Source organism: Erpetoichthys calabaricus, chromosome 14 (assembly GCF_900747795.2).
Source record: "Erpetoichthys calabaricus chromosome 14, fErpCal1.3, whole genome shotgun sequence".
NCBI classification, from domain to species: Eukaryota; Metazoa; Chordata; class Cladistia; order Polypteriformes; family Polypteridae; genus Erpetoichthys; species Erpetoichthys calabaricus.
The window spans coordinates 75,279,150-75,295,827 of NC_041407.2; the positions used below are offsets into that span (position 1 = coordinate 75,279,150).

Consider the following 16,678-nt stretch of genomic DNA (forward strand, 5'->3'; position numbering starts at 1 on the left):
CCAGTCCATCACTGGGCACACTCACTCACACACCTGTGGGCTGTGGGAAGAAAATAAGAATGCTGGGGGGGAAAAAATGTGCTGAGATGCGGGGAGAACATGCAAATTAGATTGTGGATTAAAAGCCAGGACTGTGGAGCAGCCCTGATCACGGTGTCGCCATGCTGCCACCACGCTGTTTAAGAAGGTCTTGTATGCATTTTGATTCACAGGTGAAGAACTTGTAAATAATCCTGTGAGACTGCCGAGGACGATGGCCGTGTAATTGCCGCTATTGTCATTTCTACCTGGATATCAATTCCCATTTTATTGGTGCCAGCAGCCTTGTCAGCGGCGCAGCGGCGATTGCAGACGCCGGCTTCTCTTCGCACTTCACAGCAGCCCTGCTGATTTACGGCGTCGTTTATGAGCGGCGCTGTAAAGTGTCTGTCCCGCCACGTGACGCTGCTGTTCCTTTCCCGCCCCTTTTGCACCCGGCCGTCTCGTACTGTAAGGCGGTCGTCGTCTCAACAGGAAATTCGAGTTCTGCTGCTCACTGGGAACGGGACTTGCTAAAGGGGTCTGCCGTGGGCTCGCATTCTGTCTGTAACTCCAATCTATTTTATGTGTTTTTCTTTCTTTTACTACTGTGAGTTAAAGCAAGAAAGCAAATGGACATTGTGGTACAAAAAAAAAAAACAGAAAACATTTTTTTTTCAAAAAGTCATTAATTTACTTTATAACATAAATAAAAGATGTGTACGCTTATGATGAATACAATAGAAACAACAACAACAAAAAAAATATATGTACAGATATCCATATCCAAAAATCCAGTGATACGTAAAACATTTGATGTTGTCAGCCGGAGTCGGCGTAAACTTTTACAAACATCTCCGACAGGGCCTGCGCTGTGAGACCACCTCCTTGCAGCTTTCTCTCACATGGCTGATTTGTGGGCTCTTCCCCTCGTTTTCCATTATCTTGTCTTTTACATAAATAAGAGTTGTTTGAAAATAGTTATATTTAATCCCAATTGTTTTCCACTATTGATTGTATCGACTCCCCTTTGCCACACACGCGCGCCGGCTCCATTTTATTTTTTTTACAATGCCACAGTATTCACCCCGCTTTTCAGCAACGCCTTCTGTAGGCCGCTTTACATTCATCACTCTTTTGTGTTACGAGCTTGTTAAAAAACTTGAAAACAGCGTAACGAATTAAAACGTAATCTGACAACTGTGATGCAGAATAAGGCATTGCAGTGTTCATGGCGGCAGGCAGAACAGACGCGGTGCGCAGCGTAAAACAGGCCGAAGTGTTCTTATGGTTTATTATTATTATTATTTAACATAGTGTTGGTCATAATGGAAAAGTAAAGCAAAATGACATCCATCATTATGTAAATCTTAAATATTACCGTAGGGATACTCAAATCCAGGTTGTCAGTGTAAAAATGAAAGTACTTTCGTATACTGCAGAACAAAAATAATAAGCGTAATGTGGCAGAGAATAAAGAAACATCGCTACCTGCAACTGTCTGTTATATACAGTAACACACCGCCATCGGCACTCTGTCGGTAACACCACCACAAAGAGTCCTGGACGTGAAGTTATGCGCACCAGGAAGTCGTCAGTCATACATTGGGCCAGCCTGAAGATGGCGCTCTAGATGTCCACTGCACTTGGTACTTTAGTTCTTGAAGCACTGAGACAGTTGCACTGAGGTAGATGTCCTTGTCAAAATTCAGAAGCTCTCACCTACTCCCAGTACTGAACAAGGCCTCTAATGATCGCTGGTCATACAACTGGCCTGCTGGAGCCTACTGTTGCTCAGACTAATAGCTCTGAGCCACCGGTGTCCACGAAGCAGTAAGCCTTGCAATGGAGGTTTCAAATTGCACATCATTGCTTCCGATGTCAGCCAAGGTATTGTCATACATGGGAGATGGTGAGGGGGGAGGCATTGATGAGGCAAGGCCTGTGTAGGAGACAGAAGGAGCCCGCAGGAACTGAGAAGACAAGCCGCTGGTGATGGATCCAGAAGGAGAGCCGGGACTAAGTGAAGTACCAGCTACTGACCACAAGCTGGGATACTGACTGAATATAAAAAACAGTAACACAACGTTAGCATCCACAATATCGCCTCTTTGTTTATGTCACAAGTTGTAATGGTGTGCCAATGGCAACGAAAGACAAAAACCACCCATCCATTTTCTAATGTGCCTATCTAGTTCAGGCTTGCAGGAAGGTAGTGCTTGTTCTGGAAGCATTGGGTGCAGGTGAGAATAGCGTGACCCTCACACACACACACACATAATTAGATGAGAACAACCGTCCGTCCCTGCATGTGCCTGAGATGGAAGTATTAAAAAAAGGGGAAATTAGGCAAAGGGCAGTGACTCAGTCCTAAGGCACTGGAGCAGTGAGGCAGTTTGCTAAACACTGCACCACCATGCTACCCAGCCACACAACTGAGAGTGTCAAAAGAAGGATTTACCTGCTGTGTAGGAAGCGTTACCAACGATACTGGTGCCATAAATGTAATAGGTAACATCTATTCATACATTCAAATCTGGGGGCGAAATGTAAAACTCCCTGTGAGGTTGAATTGTTTTTTTGTTTGTTTTTTTTTTGCTATGAGGATTTCAGTATCGTGTTATCATTCAGTACTTGTTTAACTGTTAGGCTCGTAAAACAAGTTCAGAAAATTTATGGAGCGACAGATAGCTGTAGACTTTAAACCACAGTGCTGCCTGTCTGATCTGCACACTCTAGCAGGTCACTTAACAGGTTTGTGCTCCAACTGTTGGAAAAGGTTGTACATGTTACATCTCTGCAATAGTAAACTGCCTTAGAACAGTGTGCCCCACTTGTTAAAAGTAACATTTTTTGGTCGAGGACAATCTTGAGAGTGCTGGATGAAGGGTCATTGTGCATTTTGCAACTTAGTGTCTTCTGATATTGCAGTGTGCAGGAAACTCCGACTTCTACAGGCATCCTGCCTTTGATTAATCACTGCATACGTGGGAAAAGTGCCCATGTCTATTGGTTTATCCGTATAGTGTCTTTCATATCATCTATCCTTATCAAATACAGTGCATTATCTATCTATCTATCTATCTATCTATCTATCTATCTATCTATCTATCTATCTATCTATCTATCTATCTATCTATCTATCTATTATATAGTGCCTTACATATCTATCTATCTATCTATCTATCTATTATATAGTGCCTTACATATCTATCTATCTATCTATCTATAATATAGTACCTTACCATCTATTCTGTCTTTCATTTTAATCTTACCAATCTTAAAACCATCATTGGCAGGACACTTCTTTTAACTTGTTATTATTCAAACCTGCTTGATTGTTGTAAATGTGCTCTTTGAGCGTGTAAGGCAGTGTTATTATTGAACGTCCTTAAGGTTATGTTCTTAAAGATGCATGATGATGGCTTTATCAGGTCAGTGTTAGATTATACACAGCACACGTACTTGATGCCTTTATCTGAAGCTCCATACACATCACAGTTTGGTCTTTCCGTACTGTCTCTGTCTCTCTCTGTATATATTTGAGACCCCAGCAGATGAGGCAATTCTCTAAGGGTCACAGGTGGGCTTCAGTTCATTTGACAGCTTTGTGCTTTGCCGCCACTAGCACATACTGTGTGGTGTTTAAGACTCTGCCTTTGGACACATCAAGTTCTCTTATGTATAGCAATTTCTCTTCTTACACAAGACACTCTCACAATCTGCTGGTACGACAGTGATAATATTTAAGAGCTGGCACAAGCAGTAAGTTTGCTCACCTGGGGTTCGATGTGGAATTGCTGGCATGGGAAAGAGAAACCATTCCACTGGAACTTGAGATCTGAATTCCAGACCAGCTGTCATGGGATGTCAGTCCTGCTGAGCCGTTATCAACATAATTATCTAGGAGACCAACCAAAAAGACATGCACTTAGTGATTTATTCATCCATTTTTTAACACCCATTAGCAAGATGTTCATTCATTGAGTCGTGAGTGCAAATATAGCAATGGGTGAGCAGTATTGTGAAGAGGCCATTTCCCATATTGCTATGTTTTTATTATATACATTTGCCATATTGTTGTGCTCTTCAGACATATCTTTGCTTTAAGTCCTTATATACAGGAGCTATGAGGACAGACTAGAAGAATTGAACATTTTCAGTTTAAGCAAGCATAGATTAAGAGTAGACAAGTGTTTAAAATTATGAAAGGAATTAGTAGAGTGGATCCCAGTTGTTACTTTAATATCAATTCAGCAACAATAACTTGCAGACATAGCTGGAAACTTGTTAAGGGCCAATTTTGCAGAAATGTTGGAAATTCTGCTTTTCTTCACACAAGTAGTGTGCTGAAGGGCAAGACTTCAGAGGACCTTCAAAACTCAACTTGGGGGATTTCTGTTCAACTGAAGTGAATAGGATGAATGCACTCGTTGCAGTGAATGACCGTTTTCATCCCTAATTTTTCTAAAGCTGTAAAGCAGATCGGCTGAAGGAGGCCTACAGTGTATGCAGGGTTCCACTCCTGCCAGTTTTTAAATCAAATGCTAATCCCAGCTATTAAGGAAATGTTTAATTTGGTGACATATTTATGCCCTTATTCTGTCATTTCTAATTATCAGCAGCTTTCATAAGAATATTTTGTTTATCTGAGCAGACTGAGCCGTCTCAGTGCTCTAATGTCTTTCCAGATATATTACTGAATCACGAAAACCGCACTAGATTGGCATTTGTTCCCTTTGTCATTTACATCTCACTTGTATGTGGCAGAAGGCAAAAAATGTGTGATGCTGTTCAAAGGCCAAAGAATCGATAAAGGGTTTTAAATTTTAAGTGAGGGAAATAAATGATAAAAGTTAAGTTGTATGAGAAGCAACGCGGTTGTACTTGAGAAAATTGGGTAGAACAAAAATGTGCAGCCACTGCTGCCCTGCAGGAACTGAGTTTAAGACCGCTGATGTAAAAGGAGCTTTAAAAAATACTGTTTGGGTGGACTGTGTCCCAGCTGTGAGTTGCCATTGTAAAACGTGCAAAGCATTTTTCCTAATAAGAATATGAGGCATATAACCGACCTTCTCAAACATAAATGGTCCAACTCAGGGTCATGGGGGTCTCAAGCAAATCCCAGCAACACTTGGCACAAGGCAGGAACCGAGCCTGGATGGGACCAGTGCATGGCAGGGCTCACTCGCTTAATAATAATATTATCTGAGCTGCACCTCCCACCTTCATTAGATGTATTAAAGTAGCCAAATCATAAACTTGAGGACCTCCAGGATCTTTTTAGAGCTAGATAACAAGTGAGGCCACCTCCGCTGGCCAGTGCAGATGTCAATGGCATTGGCAGAGGCCTGCATTGACAGGTTGTGGATTGACTTCTTTTGCTAACATGTTCTACTAATAGTAACATTCGTTTCAGGCTGCGATAGTTTAAAAGTTGTTGATTAAATATTAAATGTGGTAGTTTCTGCACAGCACACTATATAGGAAAATGTCTTGGAAAAAAGGTTGAGCTAATTCTCCAATTGAGTACTTTAGAACTGACCCACTACTGGCTCCGTGTGACGCCCTTAAAAACATTCACATTTGAACGCACTGGATGAACTGTGGCCATAGAAGGCCGCAACATACATCAGCAAGGTGACATCCTTATACTCTGTTTTCATAAGATAGCTTTTCTGGAAACTGCTGGAGCTCTTACTTGTTGCGGAGTTCCTGTGCGAGTAGTGATTGGAGTAGGGTGCCGATCTGTGATTCCTGAGACTGGAGTATCGCTCACAGTAAGACCCGGAGGAAAGTGAAGGGCCTGTCCCAAACTGAGCAGGATTTGGACTGGGGCACACTGAGCCGTTGCCAGGCAGGAACCAACCTCCAACTGTGGAAGAAAACAAGTTAGAACGTAAAGTCCAATAGGAAATAAAAGACTCAACATTTTCTCACTATAATGAATACTCCTGAAAAAGCCAGAATGAGAGATTAATACTGCGAAGTCCTGGTAGTTTCATTTTTTTTTTGAGATGAACAAGCTGTGAAGGGACAGCTGCTTTCAATATCAGGTGGGCTTAAAGGTTTATTTCATTTGGCTTTCTGTCCCAAAAATGTGTGTTAATTTTGTGTCTCATTAATGTCATCATTAAATTATTGTCATTTCTTGGATCTTTGAATTGGTGGCAATGGATCACTCACAGTAATCCACCTGCACTGCAGATAAATCAACTTACTTAAAAAGCTGAGTGAGCCCCATTATTAGTGCAGCGATAACTAACACTAGGACAGTAACCTGACTAACTCTTATCTGGAATGGCACACAGATTCTTCTGTCATGCTAACTTTATTAACTTTATTAAGAAGTGATTTCCATTACAGCACTGCAGGGATCGATCCTAACAATTGGGTATAAAATAATACTCAATCCTAGTTATGATGCCAGTTCATTGCATGGCACACTTAAGCCACACTCATATTGACTTATTGAGACAATTCAGGTTCAGGGTCACCAGTTAGCAACCATGTCTTTGAAATGTGAGAGGAAACCACAACAACAACCCAAGCAGCACTAACCATAAAGCCAACATGTTTTCCCAATAGAAATCACCTATCCACACATTTACTGAACTGGCTTAGTCACATTCTAGGGTCTTGGGGACCTGGCACTTACTCTAGAGGCATCAAGTGCAAGCTGGGTGCTCCCCATCACCAGGCACACTCACTCCAACTGGTACTTTAGAGTAACTCCTTTTTTAGGATGCACTGTACGAGTATCCAGAGAAAACCTTCATGGACACTTGATGAACGTGCAAACTTCATACTGCCTGTGGCTGGCTAGGAGTCTCACGCTAGTTGCTTAAGCTGTAAGAGAACTTCACTCCTAAAATGAAGCAGACCCGACTCCAGGGGGTCATTTAGCTGGGATAGGCCCTAATAAATATCATGTCAAGCACTCCAATCCATGCTGTCAGGTATACTGTTCCTTTTTGGATTGTTGGGAACTTTATCATGCCATGCCCCACCTGTCACTTCCGACACCCGCCTAACCATTTTGGGCTGGAGCCAGAAGTGGTACAGTTTGGGCGGAGTGGTGGCTCTGAGGCTAAGGATCTGTGCTGGTATCCAGAAGGTTGCTGGTTCAAATCCCTGTCACTGCCAAAAGAGATCCAACTCTGCTGGGCCCTTGAGCAAGGCCCTTAACCTTCAATTGTTCCAGGGGCGCTGTACAATGGCTGACCCTGCGCTCTGACCCCAAGGGGTATGCAAAAACTAACAAATTCCTAATACAAGAAATTGTATAAGGTGAAATAAAGAACAAAAAAAAAGTGTCCAATCATGCATTTACTTGACCTATGTAGTCTAATTTTAGGGCTGGATGGAGCCATAGCCATTCAAAAAAGCACTGGACCTAAGGCAGGAACCTACCCTGGATGGGATAATAGGCTAAAATCTCCCATTTAACATAAATAACATACAGACCTAACACAGACAATGACCAGGACAACCTCTGTACCACCATGTAGCTGAACCAAAATAAAATAAACTGAAACACAATCACTAATAACAAAATTTGTTATACCATAACACTTCTTCAATCAATTCAGTTATTCACTTACGTTGTGAATATCCAGATTGCTGGTTGTCACTGATGTGCTCTGGAATGTCTTTATGATCACTTCTGGGAAAATATGAAAATGGCATATTTAAAAGTAAATGCTGGAAACAACTTTGTGAAATCAATATGACTAACATAAAATAATTTAAAAAAAACTCCTCAGTTTTGGGCATTTCTAGCTTTTTTAGGGGCATCCAAGAACTAGCTGTATTAATAGATAGATAGATAGATAGATAGATAGATAGATAGATAGATAGATAGATAGATAGATAGATAGATAGATAGATAGATAGATAGATAGATAGATAGATAGATAGATAGATAGATAGATAGATAGATAGATAGATTAGGCACTGTATGATAGATAGATAGATAGTCACTTAGCTCACGTATGCTGGGAAACAGCCCTGCATTATTTGAAATGCTATAAATGTTCCAATTCTGATTATTAGTACTGTTTATATGACATTAACCATATGTGATTATTATGCAAGCTTTTCAAATTAGATACCTATTGATTTGATTTAATTACAAAAATGATTCAAATTTAGCTCACCTTTCTTTAGCATCAAGGAAGGCTTTTGCAAAAGGATTGTGCTTAATCTTTAAAGCTGTGATCTGAAAACAAAATGTCAGCAAGTTAGTAAAGGCCTTTACAACACAACATCGGTTTTGACATCTCAGATGTAGACTTGGATGTTTTACCTCTTCATTCTGATAAGCAGTCACTGCTATGAACTGAGTTTCAGGAAACGACTGGCTGGAGATCATTTTTTGAATTCCTCCGACTTTTACTAAATGAATACGTGGCTCGTACTTGTGAAGTGAATTCAGCATTATCTGAGAAGAGAAAACAGTATTCATTCATTTGTAACTATTCCAAGTTGTATTTCCATCCAAACAGAATAACTGCTGTCTGCCCCTTATTATGATTAATCTAGCAGTTGATTTCAATCTGTGATTTTGATCATTTCCTTTACATTTTATGATTTTTTTATTCAATTTTAAAACGTGGGAGTATATAGGGTGGCACAGAGGAGCAGCGCTTTAGTGTTGTTGCCGCCAATATGCAGGTTCCTGGACTTGAATGCTGCCTCTGATTGTTGTCTGTGTAGAGTTCACATGCTCTCCCTGTGTGCATGTAGGGTGGGTGTCCTTGTGGTTTCTCTGGTTTTCTTTTCACACTCCCAAAGACTTACAGGTCAGGCTGACTGGTGATTCTAAATTGTCCCTTTGTGTCTGTGAATGTGAGTTACTGGTCCGATGGATGAACTATTACCCTGTCTAGGGTTGTTTCCTGCCTTGGATCCAGCACTGCTGGGATAGGTGCTGTAACCCTGAATTGAATTAAGAAATCTTAAAAATGCATTGCATAAACTTATTTTAATGGTAATAACAATTTGTAACATTCTTAGACCAGTCCAGCTTAGGATAACAGAGGTCCATTAAATTATTAGCATAGTTACATTGCTTATATTGTATGTCATGAATGTAATCCGGCTATCTGTGATACTGACTATTAAAACAAATTATAAAATGTATGTAAGTATTTGTTTATTTATTCTATTGTTCAGAAATTGGGTTTGCAGCCATGACCCCCAACTGTATCCCGAGGGTTGGAGATGGAGAGCCCACACTGGGACACCACTCCTGCCTTGTGCTCGAGCTGCCGGGATGGGCTGTGGCTTCAACAACTTGAACCGAAGATTTCTTCTTTTTTTTTTTAAATAACGGATGGATTTATTTTAACTATAGTCAACAAAGTGATTAATGTTCTATAAACATGTGTCTATTTTATAAATATAGTCTATCTCCCCACAGCCATCATCATCAAATGCAGATCTCTATATTGGGATATTATTTTCCAAACCCTTTAGATATTTACCCAAAAACTGTGGTTTTGAACAATAGTAAATCACATTTTAAATATATTAACTAACGGTAGTTTGTTTCAAAAAAAAAAAGTTTTTTGAGCTGTTGGCGATTTTCACAGAATGCATAAAGAATGGATGAGTTAAGTAGGATTGCCTTAAAATGTGAAGGTAGGAACAAAACTTACAATCAAGGTGTTAATGTCGGTGTGTTTTATATATTTTTTTTCTAAAACACGTTTATGGGTTTATGCTTCTGTTTTGGAAAAACGATCTAGGAGAATAAATACATGAATTTCTTCAAGCGGAACATTTATATTCGCCCGTTTTCAATACTTTTTCAACATCTTAGCAGTTTCTAAAAACTAAAAGTGGACGATTGCTCCATGCACATAATTGAGTATCAAACGTTCTTTTCAGTTGGCTCTGATTAATCAAATTCATAGAAAGTTTTGGAATTGTAATTTAAGACATCACCAATGCAAAAGGACCTTTCCTTTGGTATAAATAGTTTTAATCATTCAGCCTAATTAATAATAATAATAATATATAATTCTTTGCATTTATATAGCGCTTTTCTCACTACTCAAGGCGCTAAGCAATTACAATTAAGTATTTTATATTTGAATTCATGGCAGTAATGATTTATGTTGCCAAAACAACATTTTAATCATTTACGTCGTGCTTTAAATATTTTTGTGGAAATGCTAAGCAGTAAATCAAATGCATAAATGAAATACAGAATCAGTAGGAGGAGGTAGGGCGATGAAAGGTTCAAATTCGGGCGACATGTGCATTGATTGATTTCTGCGGCTATTAGGGTGGCAGAGGCTAAGGGGCTTCCTGGGACTGTCTGATGGAATGTACGGGGACCACACGAGTGGCTGAACCAGTTTACAGAGACTCTACGGCCTTTGCCTCATTAGGTGCCCTCTCGGGCCAGTCACGGGGGTCCTTTTCATATCTGTTAAAATCAGCTTACCTGTCCGCCGCCGTTAAGCTTGTTGGAAAGCTTGACTTTGCTGAAGGATATTGGCGCTTTCATCCAGTGGGCTCCGAAGTTCGGGGAGTCGGGGTGAATGTAGACACAGCTGGGGCTCTGAGGTTCAGGTTTGCCCCCGGGGACCCACTCCCCGTTAACGTATTTCCAACGGTTGTTGTCTGCGGCCACAAAATCCAGTAGGACGGAGTACATGGCATTGGGATCTAATCCTGAAACGTTGACTCGGAGGACTGGGAACATCCTCCTTAAAACAAGCAAAAAGAAGGGCACGTTAGTCGTTATTCTGCGTACTCTTTCAATATACTTAACCATTGGATAGCATGGCAGTAATACATTTACGAGATCTGTCCTGAAATAAATAACACTAATATTAAAGACAAATTTATATCAAAATTGATTACATATTATTACCAGTCGCTTTTTCACCCAGAAGCAAAAGTTTTTCGTGCGTTCCTCCCGTACATCGGTTACGCCTATTCGGAAGTTTTTAATCAGTGCTATTAATTTCATCATAGCCCATATTTCTCCAAACGCTGTAGTGTACAGCAATTAAATGTAGTTGTTTACGTATGCATTGTTATTATTCTACTCTAAAATCAGATACTTTAATACTACAGTTTAACAAGATGATGGTAATAATGCTGCAATTACGAAAAAATTGAAAATATCTACACGTGTGACTTTGAATGTACATTATAAGCCCGATATTGGAGCGTAACTTAAAATTCAGTTCATTTATATTTTTATATAGGGCACTTCACTGAATTAAATGTCTGTTATTTACACTTACAAATAAAAAGACGCAAAAAAGCTCAGCTGTAAAACATGCTCTTACATTTATGGTAAGCCTGTAAAAGAATCACGATTTGTTCACCCGTTAGAAATATTTCAAATTTAATATTTGTGTAACATTGCTATCCAATTATCTATACAGCAATAAAAACCAACAATGTATTCATTTCTACCAGACACGAAAAGTTACATTCTGAAATTCAATAGTAATAGTTGATTATTATTCTGAAACCTAAAGGTTTCCTAGATGTTTCAAGTAAAAGCCACTTTTTGAAGATTTTATAAAGAAGCCATGAAACAATATGTTCATATTCCAACTTTGCTAGATCTCTCGTTTTTCATCCTTAAGTAAGCAAGGCCAAGACCATTCACGCACCTGCCCGTTTTGGTTACTATCATTTCGTTGGTGAGTTCTTTAAATTTCATCCAGAGATCAACATCTTCCAGTCCAATCTTAATGTCCCGCTCCGAAGCATCCCCTTTCTCACTACCCTTCTGAAATTCGCTTTCCACGGCGCTCAGAAGGTGGTCGAGGCGCTGGTCAGTGTTGCCGGATGTCATAGTGTCCACTTCTTTACAATTAAACTCGGTCACACTTGTGCAAGTCTCCTATCCCCAAGGTCTAGTAGCTTTACTGTCTGTTCTTCGCACCCTGGAATTTAAATCCACCCCGACACCCACGTGCCGAACTCCCGCGCCACGCCTACCGGGCGGAGTCATTAGCAACTCTGGCAACTCATCTGCTGGACAGTCACCTTGGTGGTTTATTGTAAACGAATAAAACGTCAACGATCTGGAAATGCAAGAGGAAACTGACATGGTGGTATTTTCCTTTACCACGGTTGGGTTGTAATGTTAACGCTGCGCAAATGTATAAAATTCCCTTGGCAAAGCGTTATGCGGGTGTATTATTTTTGGTGTACTTGACGATCTCATCCCCCCTCTGCGTTTCATGTTAACAGTAGTTTCGTGGTGCTGTTACAGCTTTACTGTAGTCTGTTTGCACCACGCAAGTTCTTTTAAAGACTAAATATTTATTATAAGCCGATTTCTCATAAGAGACAAGTAAAGTTGAACTTGTTGCAGTTCACTTAACTGCTGACAAAGTGAGAACATGCAAAACAACCCCCGGTCCTTATAATATTCGGATTTATTGGTATTTTCATTTAGGGTCAATTTTGCTTTTTTTTTTACAAAAGTATCCATTAATGCATTTGGTTTAACTGTTTTTCACAGTTTTTTTAAAAAAATATTTTCAATTAAACTTGTATTTAACGAATATTCCTTCGTATACCCACTGTATAAATCAACTGTTATTAAATTCCGCACCTATCAGGTTTATTAATTTGGTTTATAGTCGAGTAGTTTGTAAGAATTGATCTATGGAAATTACAAATCTTTCTAAACCATTCATCAATATACACCCTCAACATGCAATCCTTAAAATGATTACTCTTAGGAAATGGAGTCATACTGAACAGTACATAATAGGCTGCAGGGCTGTTACGCGATTTTCTTTATTTTAAGGAGAAAAGAGCAAACCTACTGAACGGGCACATTCTTCTATTTAATTCAAATTATTTTTGTATAGCGCTTTTCACTGAATGCTGGCGCAGTGTTGTGAAAAGTCCTCAAGTAAAACGCAGTTTAAAATATTAGAAGAACCGGTCCATTCTGAAGGGACCATACGAGTTGGCATCCGACAGACACACGCATCTTAATATTAAATGGACCATAGATCCCAACCTATCGCATATTTAATTACGTAGAGGTTTTAAAAAAATAACATGTAACGAGATTTCACATCTAAATGAAATTCTGTCGTTTCAAAAATCATAAAAACCTGTCTAAACTAAATCTATTTTAAGGTAGTGGAGTACTATCCTTTACTATCCTTTACTTTTAAGAGTTGAAACTATTAATTCAAATTTGCCACTAAGTGTCAATGAAACACAATGGGTAAAATACAAAAGTCCATCGTATGATTTCACCAATAAAGTTGTCCTTTTTAGGGATCACATCAAAGAATGCTCACCGATCGCACGGTCTCTTACGTCCTCACCTGACGTCCCAATTCGTTAACTGGCTCTCGAGCAGTTCACAGCAGCTCGGTTTTGACACGGTGGTCTAAGTTCTTCTTGCTAGTGCACGTTACATATGCTGTTGCAGTGTTTATATTAGCTAATCTTTCTTGAAGTATTTTGTCAGTTATGGAGCAAAGTGCATCTATTTAGTAAATCGTAGAAAGCCAGGTCGAACAGTCCGACAGCGATCCGTTTTGTCAGGAGCTCAAGCTTTCCCAATATGTCTACACTTAGAGTGAAATGAAAGCAGCCTAGAACAAAACATATCCCTCTAACCCCCATCCTAAAATAAAATGCATCTATCCATCACATGAACTTACTGGTAGACATTTTCTGTTGGTTATTAGTAAGGGGTCTTATCAACATGCATCTGTAAAAATAGCAAGCAGGTGAATGTTGATTCCATGGGGGAAAAAAGAAAACATTAGAAACACATTGCACTGTTCAACATTCATTAGTTCTTCTTCTCATATTCTGCTGGTTATATTAATTACTTGCTTAAATTTTAGCCATTCTGAATATGAAGTGGCATATTTAGCTTAATATTTTCAATATCCTTTGTTTTAACTGGAAGTCCGTTTTATGTTCATTACTTGTCATTTCACGCATTTATCACTTTGCATGTAACATAAAACCCCAGCCAGGTTTGAAGTTGATTATGCAGGTTTGAGAATCATAGGTTATAATCTAAACAGTAGGTAAAGAATCAGCTCTGGCAGTGACCTTCTTTTTGAATTTAATGTTGCTCTTGAAGGTGCTTGTGACTGGGGGATTCAGTGTGGCCTCTGAAGCATGACTCAATTTATGGACAGACTTCCTGTGGGTAGTAAAAGAACTTGATGCACCCGCAATCCTTAAACCCCAGCTTGCTGTCTTTTGAAGATCCTGTTGGTAGGTCTCACAGACTCTAAGAGGTTGGATGACAGTCTTTCAAAACACTTTTTCAGACAATCAGAGTGGCTTCCCTAACGCCGCTCAATTAGCATGGTGTTTACTATTCTATATAGGACCTTCTAGGTGTTAGAAAATTATAAGACCTGTCCTGGGCCACATTAATTACCTTTATGAGCAGATTTCTTTGAGTACAGCATAATTAAACTAACATTTAAAATGTTTACATGAAAACATTCTTTGGCCATGTATATGTTTACGGGTTACTTTAACTATTAGAGTCTACATTTGGAAAGAGTGTTTCTGTATAAACGCTCTGTTAACTTAACTTTGCACTTGCTGTTTTGCTGTGTAGCATAAATTTATTGTGCTGTATATCAAAAATAAAAATGTGACTTTATTTAAGTAAATAATGAGGGAAACATAAAACAAATGCTCTAGAACACATACAGAGTTTATACTTTAGGAAATACTAACGAAGACTAACAAAGCAATTTCAAAAGGACAGCAGAATGGAAAAGCTGTTTGTTGTGTGCTTATAAAGGATATTAGCGATAACTGTTAGGTAATACATTTTATAATAAAAATAAATGGATCAAAAAAGGATACTGGTAATGCAATATTGTAGTTAAAGGAAATATACATACATTTTAAAATGTATTTTCATGATGTAACTAATTTAATAAGATCACCAATAATTTTAAATGAGTTAAGAGTTTAAACCACAAGACCCCCGTGTCTGTGTCTGCGTGGGTTTCCTCCCACAGTCCAAAGACATGCAGGTTAGGTGTACTGGCAATCCTAAATTGTCCCTAGTGCATGCTTGGGGTGTGTGTGTGTGTGTGTGCCCTGCGGTGGGCTGGCGCCCTGCTAGGGGTTTGTTCCGTGCCTTGCACCACGTGCTGCCTGGGATTAGCTCCAGCAGACCCCCGTGACCCTGTAGTTAGGATATAGCGGGTTGGATAATGGATGGATGGATGGATAAATAAATATATACTATATAATATATATACAAAGTCACTACAAGTTTATTTTTTTGAGTGTTCATTACAAGCCGCAGCGTGGTGTAGTCAATTTTGTTTTCTCTGGATGTGTGCACGAGTGGGCTGTGTGATGCAATGGCACCTCTTCCAGGATTGGTTCTTGCCTTCTGTCTGAAGTTGCAGGGATAGGATCCAGCATCCTGTGATTGGAGTAAACAATTTGGGAATGTTATGTGATCCAGTTTACGATTGTGATTGTTTGATGGTATGTAATATGGAAATGTGTAAAACTGAAAACTTTTTTTCTCTTACTCTCTTCACTGTCTCCTTTCTGTCTCTGCCTGCTGACTCTCCCTCCTCTTGCCAAGACTGGCAATGCTTCTCAATTATGGAGTAATAAATATCCTTTTGGCAATCGTAACTACACCCAATTTACTAATGTGTAGGTGTCTTTTTGAAAACGGACCTTTTCATCAAATATGTTGTAACTGCTTAGAGTCTCTCCTATGGGATGGCGGTTGTTGTACTGACAGACAGTTTAGTATTCAAATTTTCGCCTTAGTCTAGCTGCAGGTATAATTATGTAGTAGTAGTAGTAGTAGATCAGCTCCCTCTTGCTTGCTTTTTAATTTTGTTCTCTGTCGCTTTTGATGCTTGCACCTCCTAATCAATCTTGCCTTTATTGTAACTTACTTTGTAAGCCATGTTGGATAAAGGAGTCTGCTAAATAACTAACAACAATGACAATGATGACAACAACAATAACAACAATAAATTATCAAGATATTTACAGTGTTCAGATACAATATTTCCTTTAACACCCAGCCATATTCATGCATCTTCTACATTTTCTTGGAGTCATCAAGAAAACAACAATAATAATTTATATAGCACCTTTCCATGATCAAATTGCAAGTCTGACCCCAATGTATCATTTTTGATCTTCAGTCAACAACTTTTCACATTATACTTTCCTACACCATCTGTTAAAGCATTCATTTTTGTCAAGTCAGTAATGTTGTCCCTGATGCTGAAGTGTCAATAAGACTGAAGTTGTATACTTTGTAAATGATGGAAACAATTACTTGAGTGAATGTGGCTCCACTGTTCATCCTTATCACTGGAACCTTTCATAATTTAGCAACTAATTACACAAGAAAAAATAATGCTAAAGTGGCATGGTGAGGCAGTGGTTAGTGCTGCTGCCTCGTGATTTGAAATCCTATGCCCAGTCATCTGTGTGGAGATTGTTGGAGTCACAAAGCAGGAGCCAATCCTGTATGAGGTGCCAGTTCAATAAATGTTCTCCCTGTGTCCGCTTGGGGTCTTCAGTTTTCTCTCACAGTCCAAAGACGTTCAGGTTAAGTGGATTGGTATTGCCAGATCAGGTCCTGATGTCTGTGTTTTCACCTTGCGATGGGCTGATTGCCCCT

At 39.3% G+C, this 16,678-nt stretch overlaps 1 protein-coding gene across 1 annotated transcript; it reads right to left on the reverse strand.

Annotated features, from left to right (window-relative positions):
- Positions 1–1,083: 1,083 nt before the first annotated feature.
- tbxta (T-box transcription factor Ta) lies at positions 1,084–11,950 on the reverse strand. Its single transcript, XM_028819162.2, has 8 exons — positions 11,664–11,950; positions 10,475–10,739; positions 8,327–8,461; positions 8,178–8,239; positions 7,623–7,684; positions 5,720–5,893; positions 3,798–3,921; positions 1,084–2,079 (listed from the first exon to the last, which is right to left on the reverse strand). The coding sequence occupies exons 1-8, from the start codon at positions 11,846–11,848 to the stop codon at positions 1,818–1,820; spliced, it is 1,269 nt and encodes a 422-aa protein (XP_028674995.1). The 5' UTR covers positions 11,849–11,950; the 3' UTR covers positions 1,084–1,817.
- Between the last annotated feature and the right edge of the window lie 4,728 nt (positions 11,951–16,678).

Excerpts from the sequence above, each read along its gene's own strand:
- tbxta (XM_028819162.2), bottom strand. The coding sequence starts at position 11,848 with ATGACATCCGGCAACACTGACCAGCGCCTCGACCACCTTCTGAGCGCC. Across the intron at positions 7,685-8,177 it reads TTCCTTGATGCTAAAGAAAG|AAGTGATCATAAAGACATTC; the intron begins GTGAGCTAAATT and ends ATATTTTCCCAG. Across the intron at positions 3,922-5,719 it reads GCACAGGAACTCCGCAACAA|ATAATTATGTTGATAACGGC; the intron begins GTAAGAGCTCCA and ends TTGGTCTCCTAG.